The following is a 12190-nucleotide window of genomic DNA, read 5'->3' on the forward strand; positions in this document are numbered from 1 at the left end:
CGAGTACTTTGCCACTATTACAGTAATTAATATTTCTTCAGAAATTGGAATAACTATAGGTAGTCAAGCGCATAATTTTGTGACGTATTTCCGGCAATTTCACACGGTACTTAAGCGTGCCTAGTGCGGAATCATCATCATGTTTGACTTAATTAGCCGCATTATGTTTGGCAGGTATCTGAAACGCTCTCTTAAGAGAGAAAATATACGTAGTATTATTACTAGAATGTTTCTAGTGTAAATTCCGTATACTGAAAACTATACTAAACTATACTATACGTATACTAAAACCATCAGCCGCTGAGTGACCAACTAGAACTCAAACTCCCACCAGCCATTGCGAACTGTCTACAGTAGGAACCATCTGCTGTCTGCTCCATAAACACAAGACATCGAGCTGACTGCAGCTAAATCAAACTTATTAAAAACATTTTTTAGACTTTGAACCTGATGTTTCCCGCCCATCTCCGGACAGCCTCAAGTCTGATGCTAAATTTAGGACACGAGCTGCACAGCAACACCTCTCTGGATCTGCTGACAGGGTAGTCTCACTTCCTTTCTTTATCGGGACAAGTCTTCCTCAATTATCCCACTGCAGGCACAGACACACAGCTCATGGAACCCCGTTAATCATGCGCTGAAGACCAGTTTGTTGTGCGCTGAGTGTGACAGTTACAGCAATGAGGACTGGAGAGAAGGTTTTGGACAGAGCCGCAGCTACCTGCATCCTAACGTTGTGTTTTGTCTGTTTACACGTGACCGCTCTCAAAACGCAACTTTTTACCAGGCTGGGTGGGCTGCCTTACTCCACTGAGCCTCCAGTCAGCTATAAAACATTTTACTTTGATCAGAAGGTGAGTTTAAATTGATCAAAATGTACCTTTTGTCTTATTTTATACCTATTTGTCCAATTTTACACTGTTGTGTTCCTCTTTCACTTCTTTATCTTTCACTTCCCCATGAAATACACAAATTGTGCCTTATTGGGAGTGGATTTAATGGTGCAAAAGAGAAATGATCCCACTGCTTTGTAGATAAAGCAAAGTTTTCTAAAAACAAACAAACAAACAACCTCATCAAATGATGCTTACTCTCATTGACCACCTTTTTATGCCACTACAGTATGTTACTTGATTGTTTAGTGTGCAAATAATCGTACCACTTGCTCTTTCTAAAATTCCCACTGCACTTAATTCTATAAGGTCCATGTGTTGTGTTTGCAGACAATAGGTGTTTTCATCTGGCTTCCTGTAGTGAAGGGAAAACCAAATCACAATTGGCTCTGTTCCTGCCAGCAGATCTGTAACTATCCTTCCTGGCTCCCTGCCTAAAGAGGTCTCTAGGGCTCAGTGAATGTGAAACATTTTACCTCAGGGGGGGTTGAAAGATCTTCACTCAGCTTTTACATGTTCCCACTATTTACTTTATAGAGATTAAGGTTACATTTAGCAGGTATGCAGTGCTACACAACAATCATCAGGTTGCTTGTCTCATTCTCCTGCCCTTGTAGTCAGGCTATGGAAGCTAAACCTCTGAATAGTATTGGACAATTTGGTGCTCTGATTAGTCAGAATCATTATGACTTGTTCGCTATTGACCATAAAACAAATACTTTGATACACTGATTATTAGATGCTACACAAACGTAATACAAATTATAATTGTTTCATATGTGCTTACCCCTATTTAATGAGGTTATATTTACAATAGGATGACAGTTAGTTAAACCCATTCCAAAACCCATATAAGAAAGTTACAATACTGATAAAAGTTTTGAGTGTTGTGGCAATTTTTAAATACGTAAGAAAAAATGGCCATGGCTAGGCTCTCAGATGTGACTGTTTGCTTTATAATATAGTAAATTAAATCCTCTTTTTATGAATTGCTAAAAACATAGGAAAGTAGTGATGTCACTTTATTCTTTAGGGAATTGTTACAGTGAACATTAGTGTGGGTATTTTTAATATTTAATAAAACAATGAACCAACCAGTTAGCCAAGAACATGATCTACATGTAGACTAAGAAGAAAATTTGTAGATGTATTAATAAGTAGTAGGTACACACTGTAAATAATGTGTCTGTGCTAAAGAGTGTTTGGGTTAGAGGACAATGCTCCACACCTGGTCCCACCCACAGCATCCTGTGTAATCAGCCGAGCTGACAAGAAGATAAGGGCCATTTCCTCCTTTCTGACACCCACTGTCCCGTCTGATGTGGGTTATTTAGCCAAGCAACAAGAGATTGTATGCTTCTTCTGGACAAATAGGAGAAATGAAATCCGTTTACTGTAAACCACTTTTTAGTACTAGCAGCTAGTCTCTTTTAGCACAAAAGAAACATCAAGAAACAAGAAACAAGCCATGCTGATTTTTATTCCCTTTTCTTTGAAACTTGATGTGAAGAGAGCACCAGCATTCATCATCAGGAAATCCTCTGGACTGCAGTCTGCTGTTAGACAATGAATGGAAATGTCATTTAGCATCCTTTTGATGAACCTTAGCGGAGCTTGTTCTTAAGTTGTTTCCCTCATGTCTCCATTTGCCGGACAACAGATGCAGCCTCCTGTCTTGTCAAGTTGTTAACATAGCGATCTCATAGATGTGCGGCACATGGTTTGAATTTTAATTCAAAAAAACAAGTTGCTGCTTGGTCGCACCACATGGTGGCACTACTTACCAGGGTGGGGTTCTCTTATGAAACCAGTCTCATAGGCTTTGTGATGTGCATACTGAGTGGGTGCAATTGATACAGTACTCACCAGGGGTTCTTTTGGTCTTAATATATACAGCCACTTTAGTTTTGCCATTTAGAGAGCAGTTCTTTATGGGGGTTTTTCTGCATTACATGAGATTGACATGTAACTTTTATAAAAGAAAAGCAGGAATAAATGAAAACTCACAAGGTAACTCAAATGCTTTTACCAAAAAAGTCTAACATTACACTTCAGTTGCACAATACTACTGACTACTACCTTCCTGCCAAGCTGCTGAACTTTTCCTTTAAACTAACTGTCTCATGATCCCCTCACACTTAAAGCACTGCCAAGTGTGAAGGAGTCGTGGGTTGAATGAACACATTGTGGCCCCAGAATCTTTTTGCTGTCATTGGCTCATAAAATTGCTGCCTGCTTTGTATCCAACGAGGAGGGAACAGAGCGAGAACGAGGGGAAAAACAAAACCGAAACATTTTGTATGTAAGAATGGGGGGCTGTTTAAAGGGTTGGACGACTCAGTAGCCTCATGGGGCCGTCTTCTCTGTGAAGTTGTTGGTTTCTTTCTGCCTTTGTTTAATAAAGAATACAGGAAATATGGTTGAAAGGAGAAGATATCCCAGAATCCCTGAGGTTTTATGAAAGGATATTTCAGAGCTCATCTTAAGTGGAACTAATGCAGCATCGCTTAAAGTGGCTCCAGCATTTTTAAATACAAATTGGGGCTAATTACCCCAGAATCCAACCTCAGAGCTGTCATTTCCAAACATCATAGCTGGCACACAGCCAGGTATCCAGTGATTACACCTACCCCAAAGCAGGCTCTGCTCACTGGACTGCATCCCCATCATTTTAGTCTGATGACAAGTGTGACCAATCCCCCAAAGGTTTTCTTTTGCCAGTTTGTGGATCAAATTACCAATTTAAAACCACTTTGAATGCTAATCACTATTTTCATATTTTCCTAGTTTCCGTCTATACCTCATGGTGCTCTTTTCAAGATGCTTCTCGCACAGTTGCCAAGTACAGATGCTTGTGATTATCTTATTTGTGATTGTGATTATTTTATTTGCTTTCTTTTTAAAATTGTCACAGATTGACCATTTTGGATTCCTTGAGGATGGCACCTTCAAACAGAGATACCTTCTGTCTGACAAATACTGGCAGCAGCCTGGAGGACCTATTTTGTTCTATACTGGAAATGAAGGCGACATAACCTGGTTCTGCAACAACACTGTAAATACCCAGGTGTTCTCTAGTGTATTTGCGTTGCGCATAATCCTCAGTCTAATTCAGCACCTGTTGTTTTCTCTTTAGGGCTTCATGTGGGAAATTGCGGAGGAGTTAGGTGCCATGCTGGTTTTTGCAGAACATCGTTACTATGGAGAGTCCCTGCCATTTGGACAAGACTCTTACAGTGTAAGCGAATCTGCAGAGTCACGCGCGCACTAAGTCTAATTAAAATCTGATTAAATATGTAAGGTTGCATAATTTTTCTCCTTTCAGGGCTCTAAGCCAATAATTTCAATACAGCATTAACAAGAATTGAAGTAGATAATTCTGCAGTCACAAACACATTTTTTTCTAAAAACTGGGGTATGAGCTGAAACAAATTCTCATATCCAGTGCTGGCACTTCATTTTGAACATTACTTCAGTTGTTATTTGTTTGCATTTGCAGGACAGCAAACATCTCAACTACCTGACCTCAGAGCAAGCCCTAGCAGATTTTGCAGTACTAATTCAGAACCTTAAGGGTACTCTACCTGGTGCTCAGCACAGCCCCGTCATCGCTGTTGGAGGATCCTATGGAGGAATGCTCTCTGCCTGGTTCAGGATGAAATACCCCCATGTAGTTGTTGGGTAAGATGTTATTTCTGTTATTAGGAAACATTAAATAAAAATTTGATTCAGTACCCAATACATCATATGAATGTTAACTGTGGCGTTGTTTCAACCTATCAGAGGAAGGTAAAGGGAGAATTCTTTAGACAGAGTGCATGTTCAATGGGTTTTGCCTTCATCTCCCAAATGTCTAACACCAGATGTTTATTTGAGCTAGCATGATTAATCTGTGCAGTCTGCTGTGTGTAAGACATTAGGCAGCAGAGCCTGACTTATCATTCTTTTGACTTCTTTACCTTTTTGTAATTGCCATTTTCCCCCAGCAAACATATTCACAAATACAGTGAAGACTGAATATTAAGGATGAGTGTGAATATGCAGTTTGAGTCATTTGGAAGAAGAAAAAAAAAAGATTTTGCTTCCTCTTCTATTTCAGAGCGCTGGCATCCTCTGCACCAATATGGCAGTTCCCTGGTATGGTGCCATGTGGAGACTTTTACAAAACAGTAACACAAGACTTTGCCAAAAGTGGCATTAACTGCGATGCAAACATCAGAAAGTCGTGGAAGGCTGTAAATAATGTTTCTTCCTCAGGTAAGTTGCTGTCAGAAATATCCAAACATCCATTTTCTTCAACCCAGTTAAGGGTCGTGGGTGTGCTAGAGCCTTTTCCAGCTGTCATAGGGTCAGAGGTTTGGCTACACCCTGGACATGTCACTACTCTGTCGTAGGGCTGTCACAGAGAGAGATGGCTATTTGCACACCTACAGTACTCACACCTACAATCAATTTAGAATCACCAGTTAACCCCATGCATGTTTCTGGACTGGGGGAGAAAGCTGGAATATCTAGAAACAACCCGGGCACCACACAAGAAGACCTAGCCTGGATTTGAACCAAAACCTTCTTGCTGTGACGCGACAGTGTTAACCGCAACCCCACAATGTCAACACTGAAACCCTGTTCCTGCGCTTATCCAGCCATATATGATTTAATATATTAAATTGGGGGCAGCACGGTGGCACGGTGGTTAGCACTGTTGCCGCACAGCAAGAAGGTCCTGAGTTCAATTCCAACATCAGGCCGGGGTCTTTCTGTGTGGAGTTTGCATGTTCTCCCCGTGTTTGCGTGGGTTCTCTCCGGGTACTCCGGCTTCCTCCCACCGTCCAAAGACATGCAGCTTGTGGGGATAGGTTAATTGGGTAATCCAAATTGTCACTAGGTGTGAATGTGCGAATGAATGTGAGTGCGAATGGTTGTCTGTCCCTGTGTGTTGGCCCTGCGACAGACTGGCGACCTGTCCAGGGTGTACCCCGCCTCTCGCCCTATGACAGCTGGGATAGGCTCCAGCGCCCCCCGCGACCCTGAAAAGGACAAGCGGAAGCGAATGGAATATATTAAATTGGTATGTTACATTTTTTGATGAATGGATTTTAGTGGTCAGATAGTTTATTGACGAGACTTTCCAAAGGAGAAAACATGAAGGTTAATAAACAGGCACTGGTTCTCATCTACTATTCTTTTGTGGAAGGGGCTTCTAACTTCCTGCATGCTTGGTATGGTTCACTGTTGTTAGATTTTGTTGTTAGTATTTCTAGCTCAAGGCTAAATCAATTATGATAGTGGAAGCATGAAAGTGTTCAGATAGCCTGTTATTTGTCATTTTCATCTGAAATGGATTTTGGAGAAAATATTCTGAATAAATGTTTTTTTGTTCAGTGATTCAGAAACAGCAGACAGATGGATGATGGTTGGTCTATTGTGTGAATTTTGGCTGCCGTTTTTTTTTCTTCTTTTTTTTCTTATATCAGTCCCCAAGCAAATGTCTCACTGACTGAAAACACTTTGAGTTCCACCGAAAATGATTTTTTAAGTGGTTACGTTTACCTCACAGCTATGAATGCAGTGCTGCGAAAAAGTATGTACCCCCTTCCTGATTTCGCTCTCTCTAAGTTAGGTTTAATATTTGCCCCCTAAATCTAATAACTGGTTGTGTCACCATTGGCAGCAAGGACTACAATCACACTTTTGTGATAACTTACAGGAGGAATTTTGGTCCACTCTTCTGTGAAGAATTGTTTTAATTCAGCAACACTGGAGGATTTTTAAAGTCACGCCAAAGCATCTCAATTGGATTTTGACTGGCCCTTCAGAGGTGGACTCACTGGTGTAATTTGGACTATTGTCCTGCTCCATAACCTGAGTGTGCTTGAGCTTCAGGACGTGAACCAATGGCTGCACATTCTCCTTTAGGATTTTCTGGTAGAAAGCGAAATTCATAGTTCATCTGGCAGGACTTGGTGAGGCTAGTGAAATTGAACAGCGTGCCAGAAAATGTAATTAATGACAGTTATTTTGTGATTTTACATAAGGCCTGGTAGGTTTATAGCTTCATAGCTGTTCATAGCTTTTTATTCCCTTAAGAATTTAAATCATCACTTAAAAATTAAATGTATTATTTACTAAGGTTATCTTTGTCTAGTATTTGTTTGACGATCTGAAACATTTATTGTAACAAATACACAAAGACCTAAGAAATCAGGAAGGGGACGTGGCAGCACCACAGACCACGCCCCACCACAGGGGGCAAATACTTCTTCACAGTACGGTATGATAATGAGGCTTTTTGTGCCTATTTTAAATAATATTTGACTACATGAGTCTCCAATCTGTCAAGTAAACCAAGATTTGACTTTAAACTGATGGATATTTTCTTAGATATTTTGTCTCATTTTAGTATACGCCAGTGTCGTTAATGCAGTAGTGAAATGAACAGTATCATTCACATTAGAAGAGTTATTGAGCTAATGCCGTAATTGTCTGTGAAGGTTCTCAGTCAGAGTTATTGAGATTTTTTTTCTCTGTTTACTCAAGCGTCCGGTCTTCAGTGGCTGTCAGAAGAATTCAGTTTGTGTGCCCCTCTTAAAAACAAAAATGATGTCCTCACCTTCAAGAGTTGGCTTCAAGAGACCTGGGTGAATCTGGCAATGGTGGACTACCCATATGAAGCTAATTTCCTCCAGCCGCTGCCTCGCTGGCCCATCCAGGTAAAAGCACCCTCCTGTAAAACACTCTGAGATCCAAATTAGTATTCTAGTTATCACTATTTAAATTTGTCACAAAATTAAATAAAGGCTTTGGTTAAGCTCTATATTATCTATCCCTTTATATGACAAATGGTTTTTACTTTATTGCACCTTTGAATTGTGTTTGTCTTTGGTTAAGCGCCTAATTTAGCCCAACAGCCTGCCCTTAATTGAAATGAATGTGCGATTCAGCCGATTGTGATACAAGTGTTTGTTGTGGTCTTCCAGGCTTTTGTTTACAACAGCTGTCAAGTAACTTCATTAATATTCATAAGGATCTTGTTTCTTTTAGATTTAAAGTATTCTTTAGATGAGCAGCTACAAGTAAGCCGCTATTCTTTTCTTCTGTCGCACCAATAGTGCTTTCATTTGCACACTCCGTCAGATCTCTGAGGTGTTCCTGTTAGGACGCTCACATGGCACTACAGAAAGAGGTCATTTGCCCAGTGCAGCTCGTGAGGCCATTGAACAAAAGTTCACTGGTCCCCTTTAAATGGGGTTGTAAAAAATACTTAACAAGACTCTTGATGGGGAAGAATAATTGCTTTAACAGTAAGAAAAATGCATCGTATTTATTTATTTATTTAATCTCGCAGTGTTGTTGACATGACAAAAAAATGCCATTTGTTTTAATGTAAAAGAGCTTGTGACATTACAGCGGCTGTTTTCCCGAGGCTGATTGACTTGAGTGAAGTGTATTCTACCAGTCACCTTGGCACGTCACGTGTATAAACCAAGCTCCACTGCTGACCCCCGACTCTGTGTTTGCGGCGGTTCATACCCTTGGGAGTGGTCCGCGCATACTTCTCTTGTGGGGCATTTTTCGTTATTTACCATTTGGCCAATGAATAGACTGTGAAGCATCATTGTAGGTGAAATAAACACTAAATGGCCATTTGGAGTTGTTTTGGCTCTTTGCCTTTAATGTATGCGACCCCTATGGGTGGTTTAAGCGGTTTAGGCAGTGGGTGCAAAGAGGAGCTTTTTTAATGACAAAGCTAATGTGATTATCTGAGTGAGTGTGAGAACGGGGTATTGAGGGCTTAGAGGAGGGAAATCTGTTGGCAGAGATGAATGTATAAGCCTAATCCTATCTGAAAAGTAAGGAGAAGATGCTTTAGAGCTATTGCGGTGTTTTTTTTTTTCACAATATAAATCTTTGGTTGGACATGTCTGTGGCCCTCCTCATCCATCGACCACCAACTCCTCCCCAGCCTGCAGACAAAGGCCTTAGTAACAGACTCCACACTAGTGCAGCTCCCCTCCAACCTCCAACCAAGAAAGCCCACTTTCTCTGCTGCACAAAGAGTCCAGAACAACAGCCAACTCTACTGCTGCAACCATAACAACACAAAGTGCGATCAGACAAGAGCTAAAGCTAAAATATTGATCATTCACGCTATTAATTCTGAAAGCCAACCTATGGTCACACCAAAAATAGTTTAGGACAGCAAAACCTTTACATTTTAAGTTCTTGAGATCATTGGCTTTAAGTAAATGGATTTTTTCCCCACTAGTGCCAAGATTAGAACAATAAATTCAAGTTCATTCTGGGGAATTTCATATGCAAATCAGGCGCCACCACTTTTTATGTGGAAAAACACTTTATGGGCTACAAGAAAGCAATCTTTAGTCCTGTAAACAACTTGGATGTGCTGATGGGTTTTTTTGGGGTGTTTTTTAAGAAGCTTTTATGGTGTAATGTAATTAATTGTGTTCTTGTTTGGCTTTTTTAACATGTTTTAAGGTGGTGTGCAAGTACCTCAGCTTCGATTCTACTGTGTCTGACTACCAGCTGCTGCAAGGTGTTGCCCAAGCAGCAAAGGTTTACTATAACTACACCGGAAGCTCTCCCTGTCTAAACACATCACAGACAGCAACCAGCAGCCTTGGCTACCTCGGCTGGTTTTACCAGGTGCATAAAACAGCGCGGGATTCAGTCATGTTATGCTGAATAAATCTGTGCACACGGGTGTGAGTGGGCAGCTTTTCCTGTCACAATGAATATGTATTCAATCCCTTGTCCCCAGGCCTGCACAGAGATGGTGATGCCCATGTGCACAGATGGCGTGCAGGACATGTTTGAACCAGAGGAGTGGAACTTCCAGGCCTTCTCTGATGAGTGCAAAGCCATGTTTGGTATCAGGCCACGGGCTGACTGGGCAGGCACTGTCTACGGGGGGAAAGAGATCTCCTCTCACAGCAACATCATCTTCAGGTAAACATTGCTTTTAAAATACCAGATTTAGGGATTTCTTGAGATTTCGGGATTTGTCTAGGGATGCAAAAGTAAGTTAATCAGAATCAGAATCAGAATCAGAATACTTTATTGATCCCTGGGGGAAATTATTTTTTGTTACAGTGCTCCATTTTAAACCAACATTAAGACAAGACAGACAATACGCTAACTAAGAATAGTACAATATATACATATATATACATACATACATACATAAGTCACTTATAAATAAATATTTGGAAAAGAAAGTGCAGATTCTGACTGCCTTGTATTGCAGGTAAGTCCACATGTGGGTAGCCACGCAGGGAAGATACATGTTAAACCTAAATGGCTCTGAAAAAATATATATATGTCAGTCTTTAATCCCAGCACTGACAGATAAGACTGCCCACTGGTTCAGTCACTTCAAAGTATTCTTGTGCATTCACAGAATTATCAGATATTAGAGTACAAAGACACTTTAATGTGTCCATGGCAGAAAATTCCTGGCTTAACTATTTCTAGCTATCAACATTGTTTCTGCTTTCACATTTCAGTAATGGAGGACTCGATCCATGGTCATCTGGTGGAGTGACTTCCAACATCTCACATTCTCTGGTTTCCATTATGATTCCCGATGGAGCCCACCACTTAGACCTCCGCTACAGCAATGACCTTGATCCACCTTCAGTCCGTGCTGCCCGGGCGTTAGAGGTGAAGTATTTTCAGGAGTGGATCAAGAAGGCTAAAAAGACACATAGAGCTGCACCAACCGGCTAGTCTCCAAAAGCAGCACAGTTCTACCCAACGAGGATATTCATGATGTCCAAGATTTAGCTTTAAATTGTGCGACACGTTTTTGATTGTTTTGTGGGGTATTTTCTCGGTGCTTTATCTATCACGATGCCAAAGTTTGTTTTTTCTCTGACCAATTTAGAAACACTCCGCTTCTTTGGGTCAAACATTAAAATCTGAAGGGCTTGATGACAAAATGTACTGATGTTGCTGCAAAAACAATTGACCTGTTTGTCATGTACAAACTGTTGAAAATAAAGCTGCAGGGTAAATACATTTTGGTTCTTTATTTCTGCAATCGCATTATCATCCTAATCATCAAAAAGCTGCATCATTCTCATTTTGTCTTTCATGTAAAGTTTTCTAAAAATAATTTCCTCTTTTGGAATTTATTGCAAGTTTATTGCAAATTTAGAGTTTCTGTTTGTTTGTTTTTTGTCACGCTTGTCAGTTAGCTGTGGTTATTATTCAGGCATCTCTTAAAGTTATTGTAATATGCAGATTAAAAAGTCTCAGAGGAAAATTTTGGCACCAAATACAAAGGCAATGCATTTTTGAAGGCTTTCACTGCACTTGGTGTAATATGAAGCTTAATCTGTTTGCTGTTCACAGGAGGACACTGCCTTCCATGCATTTTATCATTTTCTCAATACGCTTGAATTCCCAAATAACACTGCTTCTAATGAAACCGATTAAAAAGCTCCAGGTTTACTGTCGTCTAAGCCTTCATATTATGTTTTGAGCACTTACAGATGTGCTGTTGCCGAGCACACCCTTTGTCATATTTTAGATAGACTGGGGACTTTAACTTTCATTTCCAGCTCTCAAGAACAATTGCACGTGCTTGAGATTTAATAAAAACCCAATCGGAGGAGGCCAATAAAGTGAGTGGTGGGAGATTATTGCAGTTTTGCCTGCTGACCTTACCCCTGCAGACCAACCTGTGGGATTCCCCTCGACACGCATTAATTCACTGGCTGCCATTAAAGCACTAAATTGTGGCACCAAGGCAGCCTGTAGACTCTGGTTTGTCCCCCCTGCAAGTAATATTATTAATACAATTCCTGTGGTGCCAGAGTAGTTGAGAAAGGTTGATGGAAGGTTAAGAGTGAGGCGGTGAGTAGTTGCAGGAATCAGTTGGGATCCCAAGAAGCTTTCTGTAGTTCTGTGAACTGGCTTTTTACTTTCTTCTTTTTTTTTTAAAATGTCAAGATAAAAGACTCAAATGTCATGAAAGAACTAAGACTAAACTCCACCGCCGCTAATGAAAACATGTCATCCTGCTTTGTAATTTTCTTTGAACTACTCTCTCCAATACTTTTTTTTTTTTAAACCTCTTCTTTTAAAGCAGAAGCCCCTGACATGACATGACCTTGTGATGCAGATGGGAAACATGTCCTGGACTGGTATGTGGGTTGATTTTCAACCAGGAGACACAAAGCCTGACTTTTCAGTGTTTTGTCACAGGCTTGACTGAATTTCAGACGCCTCGGTAGAAAGAAACATGGCTAAACATGGGGGAGGATGGGGTCTCG

The 12190-nt window shown here is 40.5% G+C and overlaps 1 protein-coding gene across 1 annotated transcript; it reads left to right on the forward strand.

Annotated features, from left to right (window-relative positions):
- The first annotated feature begins 363 nt into the window (after positions 1–363).
- Positions 364–10918, forward strand: prcp (prolylcarboxypeptidase (angiotensinase C)). The gene is made up of 9 exons (XM_085370866.1): positions 364–854; positions 3808–3948; positions 4030–4131; positions 4393–4574; positions 4993–5150; positions 7431–7603; positions 9390–9557; positions 9673–9860; positions 10418–10918. Exons 1-9 carry the CDS (start codon positions 681–683, stop codon positions 10638–10640), a joined length of 1509 nt encoding a protein of 502 aa, XP_085226992.1. The 5' UTR covers positions 364–680; the 3' UTR covers positions 10641–10918.
- The last annotated feature ends 1272 nt before the right edge of the window (positions 10919–12190 follow it).

This window comes from Diplotaxodon limnothrissa, linkage group LG14 (assembly GCF_057381915.1).
Source record: "Diplotaxodon limnothrissa isolate DT_005_m linkage group LG14, D_limnothrissa_male_GT1.1, whole genome shotgun sequence".
Classification (NCBI taxonomy): domain Eukaryota; kingdom Metazoa; phylum Chordata; class Actinopteri; order Cichliformes; family Cichlidae; genus Diplotaxodon; species Diplotaxodon limnothrissa.